The sequence below is a fragment of the Pristiophorus japonicus genome, chromosome 3, assembly GCF_044704955.1.
Source record: "Pristiophorus japonicus isolate sPriJap1 chromosome 3, sPriJap1.hap1, whole genome shotgun sequence".
NCBI lineage: Eukaryota > Metazoa > Chordata > Chondrichthyes > Pristiophoridae > Pristiophorus > Pristiophorus japonicus.
The window spans coordinates 234110649-234136988 of NC_091979.1; the positions used below are offsets into that span (position 1 = coordinate 234110649).

The 26340-nt window shown below is 53.5% G+C and overlaps 1 protein-coding gene across 1 annotated transcript in view; it reads left to right on the plus strand.

Moving 5' to 3' along the window:
- The window catches only part of LOC139255456 (A-type potassium channel modulatory protein KCNIP2), a 137410-nt gene that overhangs the window by 82491 nt on the left and 28579 nt on the right, over window positions 1-26340 (plus strand). Inside the window, exon 8 of the mRNA XM_070873936.1 lies at window positions 4795-4857. Coding sequence (XP_070730037.1) covers window positions 4795-4857 — 63 coding nt within the window. The remainder of the gene's footprint in view (window positions 1-4794; window positions 4858-26340) is intronic.

The window sequence follows — 26340 nt, forward strand, 5'->3', positions numbered from 1 at the left end:
GTGTTGTAGCTGCTTGGGACTGTTTGATGGGACAGTGCAGAGGGAGATTTACTCTGTATACAACGCGTGTTGTACCTGCCCTGGGATTGTTTGATAGGACAATGTACACGGAGGTTTACTCTGTATCTAACCCATGCTGTACCTGCCCTGCGAGTGCCTGATAGTGCAGTGTAGAGGGAGCTTTTCTCTGTATCTAACCCGTTCTGTACCTGCCCTCGGAGTGTTTGATGGTGCAGTGTAGAGGGAGCTTTACTCTGTATCTAACCCATGCTGTACCTGACAGTGATTGTTTGATGCGACAGTGTAGACGGAGCTTTAATCTGTATCTAACCCATGCTAGTGCAGTGGGAGGGTTACTCTGTATTAAAAATGTGCTGTACCTGCTCTGTGAGTGTTTGATGGGACACACTAGAGGGAGCTTTACTTCATCTAACCCGTGCTGTACTGGCCCTGGGAGTGTTTGATGGGACAGTGTAGAGGGAGCTTTACTCTGTATCTAACCCGTGCTGTACCTGCCCTCGGAGTGTTTGATGGTGCAGTGTAGAGGGACCTTTACTCTGTATTTAAACTGTGCTATACCTGCCCTGGGAGTGTTTGATGGCGCAGTGTAGATGGAGCTTTACACTGGATCTAACCCGTGCTGTAACTGACCGTGATTGTTTGATGCGACAGTGTAGATGGAGCTTTAATCTGTATCTAACCCCATGCTGTACTTGCTCTGGGAGTGTTTGATGGGACACTCTAGAGGGAGCTTTACTCTATGTAACCCGTGCTGTACCGGACCTGGGAGTGTTTGATGCGACAGTGTGGAGGGAGCTTTACTCTATATCTAACCCGTCCTGTACCTGCTCTGGGAGTGTTTGATGGGACACTCTAGAGGGAGCTTTACTCTATGTAACCCGTGCTGTACCGGACCTGGGAGTGTTTGATGCGACAGCGTGGAGGGAGCTTTACTCTATATCTAACCCGTGCTGTACCTGCCCTGAGAGTTTGACGTGGACAGTGTAGAGGGAGCTTTACTCTGTATCTAACCCGTGCTGTACCTGCCCTGGGAGTGTTTGATGGGACAGTGTAGTGAGAGCTTTACTCTATATCTAACCCGTGCTGTACCTGCCCTCGGTGTGCTTTATGGTACACTGTAGAGGGAGCTTTACTGTGTATCTAACCCGTGCTGTATCTGCCCTGGGAATTTTTGATGAAACCATGTACAGGGAACTTTACTCTGTATCTAACCCGTGATGTACCTGCCCTGGGAGTGCTTGATGCGACAGTGTGGAGGGAGCTTTACTCTGTATCTAACCCGTGCTGTACCTGCCCTGGGAGTGTTTGATGGGACAGTGTAGAGGGAGCTTTACTCTGTATCTAACCCTTGCTGTGCCTGCCCTGGGAGTGTTTGATGGGACAGTGTAGAGGGAGCTTTACTCTGTATCTAACCCTTGCTGTGCCTGCCCTGGGAGTGTTTGATGGGACAGTGTAGAGGGACCTTTACTCTGTATTTAAACTGTGCTATACCTGCCCTGGGAGTGTTTGATGGCGCAGTGTAGATGGAGCTTTACACTGGATCTAACCCGTGCTGTAACTGACCGTGATTGTTTGATGCGACAGTGTAGACGGAGCTTTAATCTGTATCTAACCCCATGCTGTACTTGCTCTGGGAGTGTTTGATGGGACACTCTAGAGGGAGCTTTACTCTATGTAACCCGTGCTGTACCGGACCTGGGAGTGTTTGATGCGACAGTGTGGAGGGAGCTTTACTCTATATCTAACCCGTCCTGTACCTGCTCTGGGAGTGTTTGATGGGACACTCTAGAGGGAGCTTTACTCTATGTAACCCGTGCTGTACTGGACCTGGGAGTGTTTGATGCGACAGCGTGGAGGGAGCTTTACTCTATATCTAACCCGTCCTGTACCTGCCCTGAGAGTTTGATGTGGACAGTGTAGAGGGAGCTTTACTGTGTATCTAACCCGTGCTGTACCTGCCCTGGGAGTGTTTGATGGGACAGTGTAGTGAGAGCTTTACTCTATATCTAACCCGTGCTGTACCTGCCCTCGGTGTGCTTTATGGTACACTGTAGAGGGAGCTTTACTGTGTATCTAACCCGTGCTGTATCTGCCCTGGGAATTTTTGATGAAACCATATACAGGGAACTTTACTCTGTATCTAACCCGTGATGTACCTGCCCTGGGAGTGCTTGATGCGACAGTGTAGAGGGAGCTTTGCTCTGTATCTAACCCGTGCTCTGTTTCCAACATTCCATTGACTCTGGATCAGTTCCTATGGAGTGGAGGGTAGCCAATGTAACCCCACTTTTTAAAAAAGGAGGGAGAGAGAAAACAGGGAATTATAGACCGGTCAGCCTGACCTCAGTAGTGGGTAAAATGATGGAATCAATTATTAAGGATGTCATAGCAGTGCATCTGGAAAATGGTGACATGATAGGTCCAAGTCAGCATGGATTTGTGAAAGGGAAATCATGCTTGACAAATCTTCTGGAATTTTTTGAGGATGTTTCCAGTAAAGTGGACAAAGGAGAACCAGTTGATGTGGTATATTTGGACTTTCAGAAGGCTTTCGACAAGGTCCCACACAAGAGATTAATGTGCAAAGTTAAAGCACATGGGATTGGGGGTAGTGTGCTGATGTGGATTGAGAACTGGTTGTCAGACAGGAAGCAAAGAGTAGGAGTAAACGGGTACTTTTCAGAATGGCAGGCAGTGACTAGTGGAGTGCCGCAAGGTTCTGTGCTGGGGCCCCAGCTGTTTACATTGTACATTAATGATTTAGACGAGGGGATTAAATGCAGTATCTCCAAATTTGCAGATGATACTAAGTTGGGTGGCAGTGTGAGCTGCGAGGAGGATGCTATTAGGCTGCAGAGTGACTTGGATAGGTTAGGTGAGTGGGCAAATGCATGGCAGATGAAGTATAATGTGGATAAATGTGAGGTTATCCACTTTGGTGGTAAAAACAGAGAGACAGACTATTATCTGAATGGTGACAGATTAGGAAAAGGGAAGGTGCAACGAGACCTGGGTGTCATGGTACATCAGTCATTGAAGGTTGGCATGCAGGTACAGCAGGCGGTTAAGAAAGCAAATGGCATGTTGGCCTTCATAGCGAGGGGATTTGAATACAGGGGCAGGGAGGTGTTGCTACAGTTGTACAGGGCCTTGGTGAGGCCACACCTGGAGTATTGTGTACAGTTTTGGTCTCCTAACTTGAGGAAGGACATTCTTGCTATTGAGGGAGTGCAGCGAAGGTTCACCAGACTGATTCCCGGGATGGCGGGACTGACCTATCAAGAAAGATTGGATCAACTGGGCTTGTATTCACTGGAGTTCAGAAGAATGAGAGGGGATCTCATAGAAACGTTTAAAATTCTGACGGGTTTAGACAGGTTAGATGCAGAAAGAATGTTCCCAATGTTGGGGAAGTCCAGAACCAGGGGTCACAGTCTGAGGATAAGGGGTAAGCCATTTAGGACCGAGATGAGGAGAAACTTCTTCACCCAGAGAGTGGTGAACCTGTGGAATTCTCTACCACAGAAAGTAGTTGAGGCCAATTCACTAAATATATTCAAAAGGGAGTTAGATGAAGTCCTTACTACTCGGGGGATCAAGGGTTATGGCGAGAAAGCAGGAAGGGGGTACTGAAGTTTCATGTTCAGCCATGAACTCATTGAATGGCGGTGCAGGCTAGAAGGGCTGAATGGCCTACTCCTGCACCTATTTTCTATGTGCTGTACCTGCCCTGGGAGTGTTTGATGGGACATTGTAGAGGGAGCTTTACTCTGTATCTAACCCGTGCTGTACCTGCCCTGGGAGTGTTTGATAGGACAGTGTAGAGGGTGCTTTACCCTGTTTCTAGTCCATGTTGTGCCTGTCCCAGGATTGTTTGCCGGGACTGTGTCGAGGGAGCTTTACTCTGTATCTAACCCGTGCTGTACCTGCCCTGGGAGTGTTTGATGGGACATTGTAGAGGGAGCTTTACTCTGTATCTAACCCGTGCTGCACCTGACCAGGGAGTGTTTGATGGGACAGTGTAGAGAGAGCTTTACTCTCTATCTAACCCATGCTGTACCTGCACTGGGAATGTTTGATGGGACAGTGTAGAGGGAGCTTTGCTGTGTATCAAGTCCGTGCTCTATCTGCCCTGGGAGTGTTTGGTGGGATAGTGTAGCAGGAGATTTACTCTGTATCTAACCTGTGCTGTACCTGACCTGGTAGTGTTGGATGGGACAGCGTTGATGTAGCTTTCCTCTGTATCTAGCCCATTTTGTACCTGCCCTGGGATTGTTTGTCGTGATAGTGTGCAGGGAGCTTTACTCTGTATCTGACATGCTGTACCTGCCCTGGGAATTTTTGATGGGACAGTGTGGATGGAGCTTTACTCTGTATCTAACCCTGTGCTGTACCTGCCTTGGGAGTATTTGATGGGACAGTGTGGATGGAGCTTTACTCTGTATCTAACCCGTGCTGTACCTGCCTTGGGATTGTTTGACGGGACAGTGTGCACGGAGCATTACTCGGTATCTAATCTGTGCTGTACCTGCCATGGGAATATTTGATGGGACAGTGTAGAGGGAGCTTTGCTCTGAATCTAACCCGTGCTGTACCTGCCCTGGAAGCGTTCGTTGAGCTCATTAATTCAGCTCCACCAGTAGGAAATAAATATTCACATTAATGTAGAATGAGGGGCAGAGAAGGTGATTGAAAGCTGCGATTATAAGGTCCTTGTCTAACAGCGATCAATTTTATTGTAATTTCACTCTGTATCTCTTTTTGGTACCACAGAAAATGGACAAGAATCAGGACGGTGTCGTAACAATCGAAGAGTTTATCGAAACTTGTCAAAAGGTGAGATACTAAACACCAGGGGTAATATCTGTATCCGAGGTGAGATACGTGTACCGCAAATGAGATAGCTGTACTCCAGGTGAGATATCTGTACCCAAGGTGAGATTCCTGCCCGTCAGGTGTGATATCTGTGCCCCAGGTGAGATACCTTTACCCCAGCTGAGCTACCTGTACTGCAGGTGAGATAGCTGTATTCCCCCCAGGTGAGATAGCTGTACCCCCAGGTGAGCTATCTATACCTCCAGGTGAATTATCTGTACCCCAGGTGAGATTCCTGCTCCCCAGGTGAGAATCCTGTATCACAGGTGAGATACGTGTACCCCAGTTGAGATACCTGTACCACAGGTGAGATACATGTACCTGAGGTGAGATACCTGTACCCTCAGGTGAGATTCCTGTATCCCAGACAAGATTCCTGTATCCCAGATGAGATTGCTGTAACGCCCAGGTGCGATACCTGTACCGCAGGTGAGATAGCTGTAACCCCCAGGTGAGATTCCTGTACTCCAGGTGAGATTCCTGTACCCCAGGTGAGATACCTGAACTTCTCTCTGGTTCTGTAAATCGCAGAAGCTGCACTTTTTGTACACGAGAGTTTGTTGAGTAAGAAATAGGTTGAGTTCCGAAAGTGATCCAGCTCTCATCTCCAGCCTCTCTGTCCCTGCTCACCTCGTTCTATTTCATCCAGATGTCTCCGCTGTTTCCTGCTCTGACCTTTCCTCTCTTGTTGGTCATTCCCCCGTCCTACACACTGTCCCCTCCCTCTATCATGGCTACATTAAACCCAAGACACAGCACACACCTTCCTCCTCTAACACACCCTCTCCCGGGGGACCTCAAAACCTGTGGAATTCCTCCCCTCCCTTGGTCTTCTGTTCCTCCTTCAGCATCAGGCAATTAGAACCCACTCTTGGCATCGCCTAGCAGTGGTTTGAGGATTCATGCAGTCACTGAATTGTGGCCAGGGTGCCTGACTCCTGATTCCTGAACTTGGGCAGTACATAGAGAGAGAAACAGAGGGAGACTCAAATCAGCATCAAAACAAATACCCTTCAAAGGGTAACACACCCTGTAACTGCAGTCACCGATGTCTGTCTGCTCACTGTTTATCTGCTCACTGTCTGTCTGCTCACCGTCTGTCTGTCTCTCACTGTCTGTCTGCTCTCTGTCTGTCGGTCTGCTCACTGACTGTCTGCTTACCATCTGTCTTTCTGCTCACTGTCTGTCTGCTTACCGTCTGTCTGTCTGCTCACCGTCTGTCTGTCTACTCACTGTCTCTGTCTGTGTGCTCACTGTCTGTCTGTCTGCTCACTGTCTGTCTGCTCACCATCTATCTGTCTGCTCACTGTCTGTCTGCTCACCATCTGTCTGTCTGCTCACCATCTGTCTGTCTGCTCACCATCTCTCTGTCTGCTCAATGTCTGCTCACTGTCTGTCTGCTCACCGTCTGTCTGCTCACTTTCTGTCTGCTCATCATCTGTCTGTCTGCTCACCATCTCTCTGTCTGCTCAATGTCTGCTCACTGTCTGTCTGCTCACTGTCTGTCTGCTCACCGTCTGTCTGTTCACTGTCTATCTGCTCACTGTCTGGCTGTCTGATCGCTGTCTGCTCATTGTCCGTCTGTCTGTCTGCTCACTGTCTGTCTGTCTGCTCACCGACTGTCTGTTCACTGTCTGTCTGCCCACCATCTGTCTGCTCACTGGCTGTGTGCTCACTGTCTGTCTGCTCACTGTCTGCCTGTGTGCTTGCTGTCCGTCTGTCTGCTCACTGTCTTTCTGCTCACTGTCCGTCTGTCTGCTCACTGTCTGTCTGCTCACTGTCCGTCTGTCTGCTCACCGACTGTCTGTTCACTGTCTGTCTGCCCACCATCTGTCTGCTCACTGGCTGTGTGCTCACTGTCTGTCTGCTCATTGTCTGTCTGCTCACTGTCTGTCTGTCTGCTCACTGTCTGTCTGTCTGCTCACTGTCTGTCTGTTTGCTCACTGTGTCTGTCTGCTCTGTCTGTCGGTCTGCTCTCTGTCTGTCTGCTCTCTGTCCATCTGTCTGCCCTCCGTCCGTCTGTCTGCCCCCATCCGTCTGCCTGCTCACCCTCCGTCTGCCTGCTCACCGTCCGTCTCACTGTCTAGCTGCTCACTGCCTGTCTGTCTCCTCACTGTCTGGCTGTCTGCTCATTATATGTCTGCTCATTATCTGTCTGCTCATTATCTGCCTGCTCACTGTCTGGCTCTCTGCTCACTGTCTGTCTGTCCGCTCACCATCTCTCTGTCTGCTCAATGTCTTCTCACTGTCTGTCTGCTCTCCGTCTGTCTGTCTGCTCACTGTCTGTCTGTCAGCTCACCGTCTGTCTGCTCACTGTCCATCTGTCTGCTCACCGACTGTCTGTTCACTGTCTGTCTGCTCACCGCCTGGCTGTCTGCTCACCGACTGGCTGTCTGCTCGCTGTCTGCTGACTTTCCGTCTGTCTGTCTGCTCATTGGCTGTCTGTCTGCTCACCGTCTGTCTGCTCACTGTCTGTGTGCTCACTGTCTGACTCACTGTCTGTCTGACTCACTGCTTGTGTGCTCACTGTCTGTCTGCTCTCTGTCTGTCTGTGTGCTCGCTGTCTGTCTGTCTACTCACTGTCTGTCTTCAGCTCACCGTCTGTCTGTTCACCGTCTGTCTGTTCACTGTCTATCTGCTCACCGTCTGGCTGTCTGCTCACTGTCTGGCTGTCTGCTCGCTGTCTGCTCACTGTCCGTCTGTCTGTCTGCTCACTGTCTGTCTGTCTGCTCACTGTCTGTCTGCTCACTGTCCGTCTGTCTGCTCACCGACTGTCTGTTCACTGTCTGTCTGCCCACCATCTGTCTGCTCACTGGCTGTCTGTCTGCTCTCTGGCTGTCTGCTCACTGTCTGTCTGCTCCCTGTCTTTCTGTCTGCTTACTGTCTGTCTGTCTGTCTCACTGTCTGTCTGTCTCACTTCTCACTGTCTGTCTGCTCGCTGTCTGCTCACTGTCCGTCTGTCTGCTCACCGACTGTCGGTTCACTGTCTGTCTGCCCACCATCTGTCTGCTCACTGGCTGTCTGTCTGCTCACTGGCTGTCTGTCTGCACACTGGCTGTCTACTCACTGTCTGTCTGCTGTCTGTCTTTCTGTCTGTTCGCTGTCTGTCTGTCTCACTGTCTGTCTGTCTGTCTCACTTCTCACTGTTTGTCGGTTTGCTCACTGTCTGTCTGCTCTCTGTCTGTCTGCTCACTGCCTGTCTCACTGTCTGTCTGACTCACTGTCTGCCTGTGTGCTTACTGTCTGTCTGCTCACTGTCTGTCTGTGTGCTCGCTGTCTGTCTGTCTGCTCACTGTCTGTCTGCTCACTGTCTGTCTGTATGCTCACTGTCTGTCTGTCTCACTGCTCACTATCTGTCGGTCTTCTCACTGTCTGTCTGACTCACTGTCTGCCTGTGTGCTCACTGTCTGTCTGCTCACTGTCTGTCTGTGTGCTTGCTGTCTGTCTGTATGCTCTCTGCCTGTCTGTCTCACTGCTCACTGTCTGTCGGTCTGCTCACTGTCTGTCTGCTCTGTCTGTCTGCTCACTGTCCGTCTCACCGTCTGTCTGACTCACTGCCTGTGTGCTCACTGTCTATCTGCTCACTGTCTGTGCTCGCTGTCTGTCGGTATGCTCTCTGTCTGTCTGTCTCACTGCTCACTGTCTGTCGGTCTGCTCACTGTCTGTCTGCTCTCTTTCTGTCTGCTCGCTGTCTGTCTCACTGTCTGTCTGACTCACTGCCTGTGTGCTCACTGTCTGTCTGCTCACTGTCTGTCTGTCTCACTGTCTGTCTGTCTCACTTCTCACTGTCTGTCTGCTCGCTGTCTGCTCACTGTCCGTCTGTCTGTCTGCTCGCTGTCTGTCTGTCTGCTTACTGTCCGTCTGTCTGCTCACCGACTGTCGGTTCACTGTCTGTCTGCCCACCGTCTGTCTGCTCACTGGCTGTCTGTCTGCTCACTGGCTGTCTGTCTGCTCACTGGCTGTCTGCTCACTGGCTGTCTGCTGTCTGTCTTTCTGTCTGCTCACTGTCTGTCTGTCTGTCTCTCTGTCTGTCTGTCTCACTTCTCACTGTCTGTCGGTCTGCTCACTGTCTGTCTGCTCACTGCCTGTCTGTCTGCTCACTGCCTGTCTCACTGTCTGTCTGACTCACTGTCTGTCTGCTCACTGTCTGTCTATATGCTCACTGTCTGTCTGTCTGTCTCACTGCTCACTGTCTGTCGGTCTGCTCACTGTCTGTCTGCTCACTGTATGTCTGTCTGCTCACTGCCTGTCTCACTGTCTGTCTGACTCACTGTCTGTCTGCTCACTGTCTGTCTGTATGCTTACTGTCTGTCTGTCTGTCTCACTGCTCACTGTCTGTCAGTCTGCTCACTGTCTGTCTGCTCTGTCTGTCTGCTCACTGTCTGTCTCACTGTATGTCTGACTCACTGCCTGTGTGTTCACTGTCTGTCTGCTCACTGTCTGCCTGTGTGCTCGCTGTCCATCTGTCTGCTCACTGTCTTTCTGCTCACTGTCCGTCTGTCTGCTCACTGTCTGTCAGCTCACTGTCTGTCTGCTCACTGTCTGTCTGTCTGCTCACTGCCTGTCTGTCTGCTCACTGCCTGTCTGTCTGCTCACTGTCTGTCTGCTCATTGTCTGTCTGCTCACTGTCTGTCCGTCTGCTCACTGTCTGTCTGCTCACTGTCTGTCTGTTTGCTCACTATGTCTGTCTGTCTGCTCTCTGTCTGTCTGTCTGCTCTCTGTCTGTCTGTCTGCTCTCTGTCTGTCTGTCTGCTCTCTGTCTATCTGTCTGCCCTCCGTCCGTCTGTCTGCTCTCCATCCATCTGCCTGCTCACCCTCCGTCTGCCTGCTCACCGTCTGTCTCACTGTCTAGCTGCTCACTGCCTGTCTGTCTCCTCACTGTCTGGCTGTCTGCTCATTTTCTGTCTGCTCATTATCTGTCTGCTCATTATCTGCCTGCTCACTGTCTGGCTCTCTGCTCACTGTCTGTCTGTCTGCTCACCATCTCTCTGTCTGCTCAATGTCTTCTCACTGTCTGTCAGCTCTCCATCTGTCTGTCTGCTCACTGTCTGTCTGTCAGCTCACCATCTGTCTGCTCACTGTCCATCTGTCTGCTCACCGACTGTCTGTTCACTGTCTGTCTGCTCACCGCCTGGCTGTCTGCTCACTGTCTGGCTGTCTGCTCACTGTCTGCTGACTGTCCGTCCGTCTGTCTGCTCATTGGCTGTCTGTCTGCTCGCCGTCTGTCTGCTCACTGTCTGTGTGCTCACTGTCTGACTCACTGTCTGTCTGACTCACTGTCTGTGTGCTCACTCTCTGTCTGCTCTCTGTCTGTCTGCTCGCTGCCTGTCTGTGTGCTCACCGTCTGTCTGCTCACTGTCTGTCTGCTCACTGTCTGCTCACTGTCTGTCTGTCTGCAAACCATCTGTCTGTCTGCTCACCAACTGTCTGCTCGCTGTCTGTCTGTCTACTGTCTGTCTGTCTGCTCACTGTCTGGCTGTCTGCTCACCCTCTGTCTGTCTGCTCACCGTCCGGCTGTCTGCTCATTGTCTCGCTGTCTGCTTACTGTACATGTGTCTGTATGCTCACCGTCTGTCATTTCATTGTCTGTCTGTCTGTGTGCTCGCTGTCTGTCTGTATGCTCACTGTCTGTCGGTCTGCTCACTGTCTGTCTGCTCTCTGTCTGTCTCACTGTCTGTCTGACTCACTGCCTGTGTACTCACTGACTGTCTGCTCACTGTCTGTCTGCTCCCTGCCTGTGTACTCACTGACTGTCTGCTCACTGTCTGCTCACTCTCTGGCTGTCTGCTCACTGTCTGGCTGTCTGCTCACTGTCTGGCTGTCTGCTCACTGTCCATCTGCTCACTGTCCGTCTTCTCACGGTCTGTCTGATCACCGTCTGTCTCACTGTCTGTCTGACTGTCTGTCTGCATGCTCACTGTCTGTCTGTCTGTCTGACTGTCTGTCTCACTGTCTGTCTGAATCGCTGTCTGCCTGTGTTCTCACTGTCTGTCTGCTCACAGTCTGTCTGCTCACCGTCTGTCTCACTGTTTGTCTGTGTGCTCGCTGTCTGTCTTGTATGCTCACTGTCTGTCGGTCTGCTCACTGTCTGTCTGCTCTCTGTCTGTCTGCTCACTGTCTGTCTCACCGTCTGTCTGCTCACCGTCTGTCTGGTCAACGTCTGTGTGCTCACTGTCTGTCTGCTCACTGTCTATCTGCTCACCGTCTGTCTCCTCACCGTCTGTGTGCTCACCGTCTGTGTGCTCACTCTCTGTGTGCTCACTGTCTGTCTGCTCACCGTCTGTCAGCTCACCGTCTGTGTGCTCACTGTCTGTCTGTATGCTCACTGTCTGTCGGTCTGCTCACTGTCTGTCTGCTCTCTGTCTGTCTGCTCACTGTCTGTCTCACCGCATGTCTGCTCACCGTCTGTCTGGTCAATGTCTGTGTGCTCACTGTCTGTCTGCTCACTGTCTGTCTGCTCACCGTCTGTCACTCACCATCTGTCTGCTCACCGTCTGTCTCCTCACCGTCTGTCTGCTCACCGTCTGTGTGCTCACTCTCTGTGTGCTCACCGTCTGTCTGCTCACCGTCTGTCTGCTCACTGTCTGTCTGTCTGCTCACCATCTGTCTGTCTGCTCACCATCTGTCTGCTCGCTGTCTGTCTGTCTGCTCACTGTCTGGCTGTCTGCTCACCCTCCGTCTGTCTGCTCACCGTCCGGCTGTCTGCTCATTGTCTCGCTGTCTGCTTACTGTACGTCTGTCTGTATGCTCACCGTCTGTCATTTCATTGTCTGTCTGTCTGTGTGCTCGCTGTCTGTCTGTATGCTCACTGTCTGTCGGTCTGCTCCGTCTGTCTGCTCACTGTCTGTCTGCTCACTGTCTGTCTGCTCACTGTCTGTCTGTCTGCTCACCATCTGTCTGTCTGCTCACCATCTGTCTGCTCGCTGTCTGTCTGTCTGCTCACTGTCTGGCTGTCTGCTCACCCTCCGTCTGTCTGCTCACCGTCCGGCTGTCTGCTCATTGTCTCGCTGTCTGCTTACTGTACGTCTGTCTGTATGCTCACCATCTGTCATTTCATTGTCTGTCTGTCTGTGTGCTCGCTGTCTGTCTGTATGCTCACTGTCTGTCGGTCTGCTCACTGTCTGTCTGCTCTCTGTCTGTCTGCTCACTGTCTGTCTCACTGTCTGTCTGACTCACTGCCTGTGTACTCTCTGGCTGTCTCCTCACTGTCTGGCTGTCTGCTCACTGTCTGGCTGTCTGCTCACTGTCCATCTGCTCACTGTCCGTCTGCTCACGGTCTGTCTGCTCACCGTCTGTCCCACTGTCTGTCTGACTGTCTGTCTGTGTGCTTGCTGTCTGTCTGCTCACTGTTTGTCTGCATGCTCACTGTCTGTCTGCTCACTGTCTGTCTGCTCACCGTCTCTCTCACTGTTTGTCTGTGTGCTCGCTGTCTGTCTGTATGCTCACTGTCTGTCGGTCTGCTCACTGTCTGTCTGCTCTCTGTCTGTCTGCTCACTGTCTGTCTCACCGTCTGTCTGCTCACCGCCTGTCTGCTCACTGTCTGTGTGCTCACTGTCTGTCTGCTCACTGTCTGCTCACCGTCTGTCTGCTCACCGTCTGTCTGCTCACTGTCTGTCTCCTCACCGTCTGTCTGCTCACCATCTGTGTGCTCACTGTCTGTCTGCTCACCGTCTGTCAGCTCACCGTCTGTGTGCTCACTGTCTGTGTGCTCACTGTCTGTGTGCTAACCGTCTGTCTGCTCACTGTCTGTCTGCTCACTGTCTGTCTGTCTCCTCACCGTCTGTCTGCTCACCGTCTGTGTGCTCACTCTCCGTGTGCTCACTGTCTGCTGCTCACCGTCTGTCTGCTCACCGTCTGTCAGCTCACCGTCTGTGTGCTCACTGTCTGTCTGCTCACTGTCTGTCTGCTCACCGTCTGTCTGCTCACCGTCTGTCTGCTCACTCTCTGTCTGCTCACTGTCTGTCTGTGTGCTCACCGTCTGTCTGCTCACTGTCTGTCTGCTCACTGTCTGTCTGCTCACTGTCTGTCTGTCTGCTCACCATCTGTCTGTCTGCTCACCATCTGTCTGCTCGCTGTCTGTCTGTCTGCTCACTGTCTGGCTGTCTTCTCACCCTCCGTCTGTCTGCTCACCGTCCGGCTGTCTGCTCAATGTCTCGCTGTCTGCTTACTGTACGTCTGTCTGTATGCTCACCGTCTGTCATTTCATTGTCTGTCTGTCTGTGTGCTCGCTGTCTGTCTGTATGCTCACTGTCTGTCGGTCTGCTCACTGTCTGTCTGCTCTCTGTCTGTCTGCTCACTGTCTGTTTCACTGTCTGTCTGACTCACTGCCTGTGTACTCTCTGGCTGTCTGCTCACTGTCTGGCTGTCTGCTCACTGTCTGGCTGTCTGCTCACTGTCCATCTGCTCACTGTCCGTCTGCTCACGGTCTGTCTGCTCACCGTCTGTCCCACTGTCTGTCTGACTGTCTGTATGTGTGCTTGCTATCTGTCTGCTCACTGTTTGTCTGCATGCTCACTGTCTGTCTGCTCACTGTCTGTCTGCTCACCGTCTCTCTCACTGTTTGTCTGTGTGCTCGCTGTCTGTCTGTATGCTCACTGTCTGTCGGTCTGCTCACTGTCTGTCTGCTCTCTGTCTGTCTGCTCACTGTCTGTCTCACCGTCTGTCTGCTCACCGTCTGTCTGCTCACTGTCCGTGTGCTCACTGTCTGTTTGCTCACTGTCTGTCTGCTCACCGTCTGTCTGCTCACCGTCTGTCTGCTCACCTTCTGTCTCCTCACCATCTGTCTGCTCACCGTCTGTGTGCTCACTCTCTGTGTGCTCACTGTCTGTCTGCTCACCGTATGTCTGCTCACCGTCTGTCTGCTCAACGTCTGTCAGCTCACCGTCTGTGTGCTCACTGTCTGTCTGCTCACCGTATGTCTGCTCACCGTCTGTCTGCTCACCGTCTGTCAGCTCACCGTTTGTGTGCTCACTGTCTGTCTGCTCACCGTCTGTCTGCTCACCGTCTGTCTGCTCACCGTCTGTCTGCTCACCGTTTGTCTGCTCACTGTCTGTCTGCTCACTGTCTGTCTGTCTGCTCACCGTCTGTCTGTCTGCTCACCATCTGTCTGCTTGCTGTCTGTCTGTCTACTGTCTGTCTGTCTGCTCACTGTCTGGCTGTCTGCTCACCCTCCGTCTGTCTGCTCACCGTCCGGCTGTCTGCTCATTGTCTCGCTGTCTGCTTACTGTACGTCTGTCTGTATGCTCACCATCTGTCATTTCATTGTCTGTCTGTCTGTGTGCTCACTCTGTCTGCTCACTGTCTGTCTGCTCACTGTCTGTCTGCTCACTGTCTGTCTGCTCACCGTCTGTCAGCTCACCGTCTGTCAGCTCACAGTCTGTGTACTCACTGTCTGTGTGCTTACTGTCTGTGTGCTCACCGTCTGTCTGCTCACCGTCTGTCTGCTCACCGTCTGTCTGCTCACTGTCTGTCTGCTCACTGTCTGTCTGTGTGCTCACCGTCTGTCTGTCTGCTCACCGTCTGTCTGTCTGCTCACCATCTGTCTGCTCGCTGTCTGTCTGTCTACTGTCTGTCTGTCTGCTCACTGTCTGTCTGCTCACCGTCTGTCTGCTCACTGTCTGTCTGCTCACCGTCTGTCTGCTCACTGTCTGTCTGCTCACTGTCTGTCTGTGTGCTCACCATCTGTCTGCTCACTGTCTGTCTGCTCACTGTCTGTCTGTGTGCTCACCGTCTGTCTGCTCACTGTCTGTCTGCTCACTGTCTGTCTGCTCACCGTCTGTCTGTCTGCTCACCGCCTGTCTGTCTGCTCACCATCTGGCTGTCTGCTCACCGTCTGGCTGTCTGCTCACCGCCTGTCTGTTTGCTCACAATCTGGCTGCCTGCTCACCGTCTGTCTGTCTGCTCACCGCCTGTCCGTCTGCTCACCGCTTGTCTGTCTGCTCACTGTCTGGCTGTCTGCTCACCGTCTGTCTGCTCACCGTCTGGCTGTCTGCTCACTGTTCGTTGTATGTCTGCTCACCGTCTGTCTGCTCACTGGCTGTCTGTCTGCTCACTGGCTGCCTGCTCACTGTCTGTCTGCTCACCGTCTGTCTGTGTGCTCACTCTGTCTGTCTCACTGTCTGTCTGCCCACTGTCTGTCTGCTCACTGTCTGTCTGTCACACTGTCTGTCTGTCTCACTGTCTGTCTGATTCTCTGTCAGTCTGCTCTCTGTCTGTCTGTGTGCTCACTCTGTCAGCTCAATGTCTGTCTGTGTGCTCAATGTCTGTGTGCTCACTGTCTGTCTGCTAACCATCTGTCTGTCTGCTCACCGTCTGTCTGTCCGCTCAGCGTCTGTCTGTCTGCTCACTGTTTGGCTGTCTGCTCACTGTCTGGCTGTCTGCTCACCGTCTATCTGCTCACTGTCTGTCTGCTCACTGTCTGTCTGCTCACTGTCTGTATGACTCACTGCCTGTGTACTCACTGTCTGACTACTCACTGTCTGCTCACTGACCGTCTGTCTGCTCACTGTCTGTCTGCTCACTGTCTGTCTGCTCACTGTCTGTCTGCTCACTCTCTGGCTGTCTGCTCACTGTCTGGCTGTCTGCTCGCTGTCTGCCTGTGTGCTCACTGTCTGTCTGCTCACTGTCTGTTTGCTCACCATCTGTCTCACTGTCTGTCTGATTCACTGTCTGTCTGTGTGCTCACCGTCCGTCTGTCTGCTCACCCTCCGTCTGTCTGCTCACCCTCCGTCTGTCTGCTCACCGTCGATCTGTCTGCTCACCCTCCGTCTGTCTGCTCACCGTCTGTCTGCTCACCATCTGTGTGCTCACTGTCTGTCTGCTCACCGTCTGTCTGCTCACTGTCTGTCTGCTCACCGTCTGTCTCACTGTCTGTCTGACTGTCTGTCTGTTTGCTTGCTATCTGACTGTCTGCTCACTTTCTGTCTGCTCACTGTCTGTCTGTATGCTCACTGTCTGCCTGTGTGCTCACTGTCTGTCTGCTCACTGTCTGTTTGCTCACCGTCTGTCTCACTGTCTGTCTGACTCACTGTCTGTCTGTGTGCTCACTGTCTGTCGGTCTGTATGCTCACTGTCTGTCGGTCTGCTCACTGTCTGTCTGCTCTCTGTCTGACTGCTCACTGTCTGTATGACTCACTGCCTGTGTACTCACTGTCTGACTGCTCACTGTCTGCTCACTGACCGTCTGTCTGCTCACTGACTGTCTGCTCACTGTCTGTCTGCTCACTGTCTGTCTGCTCACTGTCTGTCTGCTCACTGTCTGGCTGTCTGCTCACTGTCTGGCTGTCTGCTCACTATCCATCTGCTCACTGTCCGTCTGCTCACTGTCTGTCTGCTCAATGTCTGCCTGCTTACTGTCTGTCTGCTCACTGTAGTCTGCTCACTGTCCGTCTGTCTGCTCTCTGTCTACCTGTCTTTCTGCTCTCTGTCCGTCTGTCTGCTCACCGTCCGTCTGTCTGCTCTCCGTCTGTCTGCCTGCTCACCCTCTGTCTGCCTGCTAACCCTCCGTCTGCCTGCTCACCCTCCGTCTGCCTGCTCACCGTCCGTCTGCCTGCTCACCGTCCGTCTTCCTGCTCACCCTCCATCTGCCTGCTCACCGTCCGTCTCTCTGCTCACCCTCCATCTGTCTGCTCACCCTCCGTCTGTCTGCTCATCCTCCGTCTGTCTGCTCACCGTCCATCTGTCTTCTCTCCGTCCGTCTGCCTGCTCACCCTCTGTCTGCCTGCTAACCCTCCATCTGCCTGCTCACCCTCCGTCTGCCTGCTCACCCTCCGTCTGTCTGCTCACCATCCGGCTGTCTGCTAACCCTCCGTCTGCCTGCTCACCCTCCGTCTGCCTGCTCATCCTCCGTCTGTCTGCTCACCGTCCATCTGTCTTCTCTCCGTCCGTCTGCCTGCTCACCCTCTGTCTGCCTGCTAACCCTCCATCTGCCTGCTCACCCTCCGTCTGCCTGCTCACCCTCCGTCTGTCTGCTCACCATCCGGCTGTCTGCTCACCCTCCGTCTGCCTGCTCACCCTCCGTCTGCCTGCTCACCAGCCGTCTGTCTGCTCACCATCCGGCTGTCTGCTCACCCTCCATCTGTCTGCTCACCCTCCGTCTGCCTGCTCACCCTCTGTCTGCTCACCGTCCGGCTGTCTGCTCACCCTCCGTCTGTCTGCTCACTGTCCGTCTGTCTGTCTGCTCACTATCTGTCATTTCATTGCCTGTCTGTCTGTGTGCTCACTCTGCTCACTGTCTGTCTGCTTACTGTCTGTCTGCTCACCATCTGTCATTTCATTGCCTGTCTGTCTGTGTGCTCACTCTGCTCACTGTCTGTCTGCTCACTGTCTGTCTGCTCACTGTCTGCTCACAGTCTGCCTGCTCACCGTCTGTCTGCTCACCGTCTGTCTGCTCACTGTCTGTCTGTGTGCTCACCGTCTGTCTGCTCACTGTCTGTGTACTCACCGTCTGTGTGCTCACCGTCTGTCTGCTCACTGTCTGTGTGCTCACCGTCTGTCTGCTCACTGTCTGTGTGCTCACTGTCTGTGTGCTCACCGTCTGTGTGCTCACCGTCTGTCTGCTCACTGTCTGTGTGCTCACCGTCTGTCTGCTCACCGTCTGTGTGCTCACCGTCTGTCTGCTCACTGTCTGTGCGCTCACTGTCTGTCTGCTCACTGTCTGTGTGCTCACTGTCTGTCTGCTCACCGTCTGTCTGCTCACCCTCCGTCTGTCTGCTCACCGTCTGTCTGCTCACCATCTGTGTGCTCACTGTCTGTCTGCTCACCGTCTGTCTGCTCACTGTCTGTCTGCTCACCGTCTGTCTCACTGTCTGTCTGACTGTCTGTCTGTGTGCTTGCTGTCTGACTGTCTGCTCACTTTCTGTCTGCTCACTGTCTGTCTGTATGCTCACTGTCTGTCTGTCTGTCTCACTGTCTGTCTGACTCGCTGTCTGCCTGTGTGCTCATTGTCTGTCTGCTCACTGTCTGTTTGCTCACCGTCTGTCTCACTGTCTGTCTGACTCACTGTCTGTCTGTGTGCTCACTGTCTGTCGGTCTGTATGCTCACTGTCTGTCGGTCTGCTCACTGTCTGTCTGCTCTCTGTCTGTCTGCTCACTGTCTGTATGACTCACTGCCTGTGTACTCACTGTCTGACTGCTCACTGTCTGCTCACTGACCGTCTGACTGCTCACTGTCTGTCTGCTCTCTGGCTGTCTGCTCACTCTCTGGCTGTCTGCTCACTGTCTGGCTGTCTGCTCACTGTCTGGCTGTCTGCTCACTATCCATCTGCTCACTGTCCGTCTGCTCACTGTCTGTCTGCTCAATGTCTGCCTGCTTACTGTCTGTCTGCTCACTGTAGTCTGCTCACTGTCCGTCTGTCTGCTCTCTGTCTATCTGTCTTTCTGCTCTCTGTCCGTCTGTCCGCTCACCGTCCGTCTGTCTGCTCTCCGTCCGTCTGCCTGCTCACCGTCCGTCTGCCTGCTCACCGTCCGTCTCTCTGCTCACCCTCCGTCTGTCTGCTCACCCTCCGTCTGCCTGCTCACCCTCCGTCTGCCTGCTCACCATCCGTCTGCCTGCTCACCGTCCGTCTCTCTGCTCACCCTCCGTCTGTCTGCTCACCCTCCGTCTGTCTGCTCACCCTCTGTCTGTCTGCTCACCGTCCGTCTGTCTGCTCTCCGTCCGTCTGTCTACTCATCCTCTGTCTGCCTGCTAACCCTCCGTCTGCCTGCTCACCGTCCGTCTCTCTGCTCACCCTCCGTCTGCCTGCTCACCCTCCGTCTGCCTGCTCACCGTCCGTCTCTCTGCTCACCCTCCGTCTGCCTGCTCACCCTCCGTCTCTCTGCTCACCGTCTGTCTGCTCACCGTCCGTCTCTCTGCTCACCGTCTGTCTGCCTGCTCACCCTCCGTCTCTCTGCTCACCGTCTGTCTGCTCACCGTCCGTCTCTCTGCTCACCGTCTGTCTGCCTGCTTACCCTCCGTCTCTCTGCTCACCGTCTGTCTGCCTGCTCACCGTCCATCTCACTGCTCACCCTCCGTCTGCCTGCTCACCCTCCGTCTCTCTGCTCACCGTCTGTCTGCCTGCTCACCGTCCGTTCTCTGCTCACCGTCCGGCTGTCCGCTCACCGCCCGGCTGTCTGCTCACCGTCTGTCTGCTCACCGTCCGGCTGTCTGCTCACCCTCCGTCTGTCTGCTCACTGTCCGTCTGTCTGTCTGCTCACCATCTGTCATTTCATTGCCTGTCTGTCTGTGTGCTCACTCTGCTCACTGTCTGTCTGCTTACTGTCTGTCTGCTCACCGTCTGTCTGCTCACTGTCTGTCTGCTCACCGTCTGTCTGCTCACCGTCTGTCTGCTCACTGTCTGTGTGCTCACCGTCTGTCTGCTCACTGTCTGTGTGCTCACCGTCTGTGTGCTCACCGTCTGTCTGCTCACTGTCTGTGTGCTCACCGTCTGTCTGCTCACTGTTTGTGTGCTCACCGTCTGTCTGCTCACCGTCCGTCTCTCTGCTCACCGTCTGTCTGCCTGCTCACCCTCCGTCTCTCTGCTCACCGTCTGTCTGCCTGCTCACCGTCCATCTCTCTGCTCACCCTCCGTCTGCCTGCTCACCCTCCGTCTCTCTGCTCACCGTCTGTCTGCCTGCTCACCGTCCGTCTCTCTGCTCACCCTCCGTCTGCCTGCTCACCGTCCGTCTGTCTGCTCACCCTCCGTCTGTCTACTCAACCTCCGTCTGTCTGCTCACCCTCCATCTGCATGCTCACCCTCCATCTGCCTGCTCACCCTCCGTCTGCCTGCTCACCGTCCGTTCTCTGCTCACCGTCCGGCTGTCCGCTCACCGCCCGGCTGTCTGCTCACCCTCCGTCTGTCTGCTCACCGTCCGGCTGTCTGCTCACCCTCCGTCTGTCTGCTCACTGTCCGTCTGTCTGTCTGCTCACCATCTGTCATTTCATTGCCTGTCTGTCTGTGTGCTCACTCTGCTCACTGTCTGTCTGCTTACTGTCTGTCTGCTCATCGTCTGTCTGCTCATCGTCTGTCTGCTCACCGTCTGTCTGCTCACTGTCTGTCTGCTCACTGTCTGTCTGCTCACCGGCTGTCTGCTCACTGTCCGTCTGTCTGTCTGCTCACTGTCCCTCTGTCTGTCTCACTGTCTGTCTGACTCACTGTCTGTCGGTCAGCTCACTGTCTTTCTGCTCACTGTCTGCTCACCGTCTGTGTGCTCATTCTGTCTGCTCACTGTCTGTCTGTCTGCTCACTGTCTGTCTGCTCTCTGTCTGTCTGCTCACTGTCTGTCTGCTCACTGTTTGCTCACTGTCTGCTCAGCGTCTGCCTGTCTGCTCACCGTCTGTCTGTCTGATCACTGTCTGTCTGCTCACCGTCAGGCTGTCTGCTCACTGTCTGGCTGTCTCCTCACCGTCTGTCTGTCTGCGCACCATCTGTCTGTCTGCGCACCATCTGTCTGTCTGCTCACTGTCTGTCATCTCACTGTCTGGCTGTCTGCTCACTGTCTGGCTGTCTGCTCATTATCTGTCTGCTCACTGTCTGTCTGCTCACTGTCTGCTCACTCTGTCTGCCTGTCTGCTCACCGTCTGTCTGTGTGCTAACTTTGTCTGCTCACTGCTCACCGTCTTTCTGTCTGCTCACCATCTGTCTGTCTGCTCACTGTCTGCTCACCGTTTCTCTGTCTGTGTGCTCACTGTCGGCCTGATCACTGTCTGGCTGTCTGATCACTGTCTGGCTGTCTGCTTGCTGTCTGCTCACTGTCTGCTGTCTGCTCACTGTCTGTCTGATTCACTGTCTGTCTGTCTGACTCACTGTCTGTCTGCTCACTGTTTGCTCACTGTCTGTCTGTGTGCTCACTGTCTGTCTGTGTGCTCACTGTCTGTCTGTGTGCTCTCTTTCTGGTCATTGTCTGGCTGTCTGCTCGCTGTCTGCTCATTCTCTGGCTGTCTGCTCATTGTCTGGCTGTCTGCTCACTGTCTATTTGTCTGCTTATTGTCTGTCTTTTTGCTCACTGTCTGTCTGTCTCACTGTCTGTCTGTCTCACTGTCTGCCTGACTCACTGTCTGCCTGACTCACTATCTGTCTGTCTGCTCACTGTCAGTCTATTCACTGTCATTCTGCTCACTGTCTGTCTGCTCACCGTCTGTCTGTCTGTGTGCTCACTCTGTCTGCTTACTGTCTGTCTGCTCACTGTCAGTCTGCTCACTGTATGCCTGCATGCTCACTCTGTCTGCTCACTGTCTGTTTGCTCACTGTCCATCTGCTCTCTGTCCGTCTGCTCTCTGTCCGTCTGCTCTCTGTCCGTCTGCTCTCTGTCCGTCTGCTCTCTGTCCGTCTGCTCTCTGTCCGTCTGCTCTCTGTCCGTCTGCTCCCTGTCCATCTGCTCCCTGTCCTTCTGCTCTCTCTCCGTCTGCTCTCTCTCCGTCTGCTCTCTCTCCATCTGCGCTCTGTCCGTCTGCTCTCTGTCCGTCTGCTCTCTGTCCATCTGATCTCTGCCTGTCTGCTCTCTGTCCGTCTGTCTCACTTTCCACCTGTCTCACTGTCCATCTGTCTCACTGTCTGTCTGTCTCACCGTCGGTCTGCTCACTGTCCATCTGTTTGCTCAATATCTGTCTGTCTGCTCACTGTCTGCTCACGGTCTGTCTGTCTGCTCACTGTCTATCTGACTCACTGTCTGCTCACTGTTTGCTCACCGTCTGTCTGTCAGTGTGCTCACTGTCTGTCTGTGTGCTCACTGTCTGTCTGTGTGCTCACTATCTGTGTGCTCACTGTCTGTCTGTCTCACTGTCAGTCTCTGTCTCACTGTCTGCTCACTGTCTGCTCACTGTCTGTCTGTCTGCTCACTGTCTGTCTGTGTGCTCACTCTCTGTGTGCTCTATGTCTGTCTGCTCACCGTCTGTCTGTCTGCTCACTGTCTGTCTGTGCGCTCTCTTTCTGCTCATTGTCTGGCTGTCTGCTCGCTGTCTGCTCACTGTCTGGCTGTCTGCTCATTGTCTGGCTGTCTGCTCACTGTCTATTTGTCTGCTTATTGTCTGTCTTTTTGCTCACTGTCTGTCTGCTCACTGTCTGTTTGCTCACTGTCCATCTGCTCTCTGTCCGTCTGCTCTCTGTCCGTCTGCTCTCTGTCCGTCTGCTCTTTGTCCGTCTGATCTCTGCCTGTCTGCTCTCTGTCCGTCTGTCTCACTTTCCACCTGTCTCACTGTCCATCTGTCTCACTGTCTGTCTGTCTCACCGTCGGTCTGCTCACTGTCCGTCTGTTTGCTCAATATCTGTCTGTCTGCTCACTGTCTGCTCACGGTCTGTCTGTCTGTCTGCTCACTGTCTATCTGACTCACTGTCTGCTCACTGTTTGCTCACCGTCTGTCTGTCAGTGTGCTCACTGTCTGTCTGTGTGCTCACTGTCTGTCTGTGTGCTCACTGTCTGTGTGCTCACTGTCTTTCTGTCTCACTGTCTGTCTCTGTCTGTCTCACTGTCTGCTCACTGTCTGCTCACTGTCTGGCTGTCTGCTCACTGTCTGTCTGTCTGCTCACTGTCTGCTCACCATCTGTCTGTCTGCTCACCGTCTGTCTGCTCACCATCTGTCTGCTCACCTTCTGGCTGTCTGCTCACTGTCTGCTCACCGTCTGTCTGCTCACCGTCTGTCTGTCTGCTCACCGTCTGGCTGTCTGCTCACTGTCTGACTGTCTGCTCACCGTCTGTCTGTCTGCTTACCGTCTGTCTGCTCACCGTCTGTCTGTCTACTCACTGTCTGTCTGCTCACCGTCTGTCTGTCTGCTCACTGCTCACCGTCTGTCTGTCTGTGTGCTCACTGTCTGTCTGCTCACCGCCGGTCTGCTCACCGTCGATCTGTCTGCTCAATATCTGTCTGTCTGCTCACCGTCTGTCTGCTCACTGTCTGCTCGCTGTCTGTCTGACTCACTGTCTGTCTGCTCACTGTTTGTTCACCGTCTGACTGTCTGTGTGCTCACTCTGTGTGCTCACTGTCTGTCTGTGTGCTCACTGTCTGTCTGCTCACTGTCTGTCTGCTCACTATCTGGCTGTCTGCTCGCTGTCTGGCTGTCTGCTCACCGTCTGTCTGTCTGCTTACCGTCTGTCTGCTCACCGTCTGTCTGTCTACTCACTGTCTGTCTGCTCACCGTCTGTCTGTCTGCTCACTGCTCACCGTCTGTCTGTCTGTGTGCTCACTGTCTGTCTGCTCACCGCCGGTCTGCTCACCGTCGATCTGTCTGCTCAATATCTGTCTGTCTGCTCACTGTCTGTCTGCTCACTCTCTGCTCGCTGTCTGTCTGACTCACTGTCTGTCTGCTCACTGTTTGTTCACCGTCTGACTGTCTGTGTGCTCACTCTGTGTGCTCACTGTCTGTCTGCTCACTGTCTGTCTACTCACTGTCTGGCTGTCTGCTCGCTGTCTGGCTGTCTGATCACTGTCTGTCTGATTCACTGTCTGTCTGACTCACCGTCTGTCTGCTCACTGTTTGCTCACTGTCTGTCTGTGTGCTCACTGTCTGTCTGTGTGCTCACTGTCTGTCTGCCTGCTCTCTTTCTGCTCACTGTCTGGCTGTCTGCTCACTGTCTGGCTGTCTGCTCACTGTCTGTCTGTCTGCTCACTCTCTGCTCACTGTCTGTCTGCTCACTCTTTGGTTGCTCACTGTCTGTCTGTCTCACTGTCTGCCTGACTCACTGTCTGTCTCACTGTCTGCCTGACTCACTGTCCGTCTGTCTGCTCACTGTCAGTCTACTCACTCTCAGTCTGCTCACTGTCTGTCTGCTCACCGCCTGTCTGTCTGTGTGCTCACTCTATCTGCTCACTGTCTGTCTGCTCACTGTCAGTCTGCTCACTGTCAGTCTGCCTGTGTGCTCACTCTGTCTGCTCACTGTCCGTCTACTCTCTGTCCGTCTGTTCTCTGTCCGTCTGTCTCACTGTCCGTCTGTCTCACTGTCCATCTGTCTCACTGTCTGTCTGTCTCACTCTCGGTCTGTTTGCTCAATATCTGTCTGTCTGCTCACTGTTTGCTCACTGTCTGTCTGTCAGTGTGCTCACTGTCTGTCTGTGTGATCACTGTCTGTGTGCTCTCTTTCTGCTCACCGTCTGTCTGCTCACTGTCTGGCTGTCTTCTCACTGTCTGGCTGTCTGCTCACTCTCTCTGCTCACTGTCTGGCTGTCTGCTCATTATCTGTCTGCTCTCTGTCTGTCTGCTCACTGTCTGCTCACCGTCTGTCTGCTCACCGTCTGTCTGTCTGCTCACCGTCTGGCTGTCTGCTCACTGTCTGGCTGTCTGCTCACTGTCTGGCTGTCTGCTCACCGTCTGTCTGTCTGCTTACCGTCTGTCTGCTCACCGTCTGTCTGTCTACTCACTGTCTGTCTGCTCACCGTCTGTCTGTCTGCTCACTGCTCACCGTCTGTCTGTCTGTGTGCTCACTGTCTGTCTGCTCACCGCCGGTCTGCTCACCGTCGATCTGTCTGCTCAATATCTGTCTGTCTGCTCACCGTCTGTCTGCTCACTGTTTGTTCACCGTCTGACTGTCTGTGTGCTCACTCTGTGTGCTCACTGTCTGTCTGTGTGCTCACTGTCTGTCTGCTCACTGTCTGTCTGCTCACTATCTGGCTGTCTGCTCGCTGTCTGGCTGTCTGCTCACCGTCTGTCTGTCTGCTTACCGTCTGTCTGCTCACCGTCTGTCTGTCTACTCACTGTCTGTCTGCTCACCGTCTGTCTGTCTGCTCACTGCTCACCGTCTGTCTGTCTGTGTGCTCACTGTCTGTCTGCTCACCGCCGGTCTGCTCACCGTCGATCTGTCTGCTTAATATCTGTCTGTCTGCTCACCGTCTGTCTGCTCACTGTCTGCTCGCTGTCTGTCTGACTCACTGTCTGTCTGCTCACTGTTTGTTCACCGTCTGACTGTCTGTGTGCTCACTCTGTGTGCTCACTGTCTGTCTGTGTGCTCACTGTCTGTCTGCTCACTGTCTGTCTGCTCACTATCTGGCTGTCTGCTCGCTGTCTGGCTGTCTGATCACTGTCTGTCTGATTCACTGTCTGTCTGACTGACCGTCTGTCTGCTCACTGTTTGCTCACTGTCTGTCTGTGTGCTCACTGTCTGTCTGCCTGCTCTCTTTCTGCTCACTGTCTGGCTGTCTGCTCACTGTCTGGCTGTCTGCTCACTGTCTGTCTGTCTGCTCACTCTCTGCTCACTGTCTGTCTGCTCACTGTTTGGTTGCTCACTGTCTGTCTGTCTCACTGTCTGCCTGACTCACTGTCTGTCTCACTGTTTGCCTGACTCACTGTCCGTCTGTCTGCTCACTGTCAGTCTGCTCACTCTCAATCTGCTCACTGTCTGTCTGCTCACCGTCTGTCTGTGTGCTCACTCTATCTGCTCACTGTCTGTCTGCTCACTGTCAGTCTGCTCACTGTCAGTCTGCCTGTGTGCTCACTCTGTCTGCTCACTGTCTGTGTGCTCACTGTCCGTCTACTCTCTGTCCGTCTGTTCTCTGTCCGTCTGTTCTCTGTCCGTCTGTCTCACTGTCCGTCTGTCTCACTGTCCATCTGTCTCACTGTCTGTCTGTCTCACTGTCGGTCTGTTTGCTCAATATCTGTCTGTCTGCTCACTGTTTGCTCACTGTCTGTCTGTCTGTCTGCTCACCGTCTGTCTGTCTGCTCACTGCTCACCGTCTGTCTGTCTGTGTGCTCACTGTCTGTCTGCTCACCGCCGGTCTGCTCACCGTCGATCTGTCTGCTCAATATATGTCTGTCTGCTCACTGTCTGTCTGCTCACTCTCTGCTCGCTGTCTGTCTGACTCACTGTCTGTCTGCTCACTGTTTGTTCACCGTCTGACTGTCTGTGTGCTCACTCTGTGTGCTCACTGTCTGTCTGTGTGCTCACTGTCTGTCTGATCACTGTCTGTCTGATTCACTGTCTGTCTGACTCACCGTCTGTCTGCTCACTGTTTGCTCACTGTCTGTCTGTGTGCTCACTGTCTGTCTGTGTGCTCACTGTCTGTCTGCCTGCTCTCTTTCTGCTCACTGTCTGGCTGTCTGCTCACTGTCTGTCTGCCTGCTCTCTTTCTGCTCACTGTCTGGCTGTCTGCTCACTGTCTGTCTGTCTGCTCACTCTCTGCTCACTGTCTGTCTGCTCACTCTTTGGTTGCTCACTGTCTGTCTGTCTCACTGTCTGCCTGACTCACTGTCTGTCTCACTGTCTGCCTGACTCACTGTCCGTCTGTCTGCTCACTGTCAGTCTGCTCACTCTCAGTCTGCTCACTGTCTGTCTGCTCACCGCCTGTCTGTCTGTGTGCTCACTCTATCTGCTCACTGTCTGTCTGCTCACTGTCAGTCTGCTCACTGTCAGTCTGCCTGTGTGCTCACTCTGTCTGCTTACTGTCTGTGTGCTCACTGTCCGTCTGTCTCACTGTCCGTCTGTCTCACTGTCCATCTGTCTCACTGTCTGTCTGTCTCACTGTCGGTCTGTTTGCTCAATATC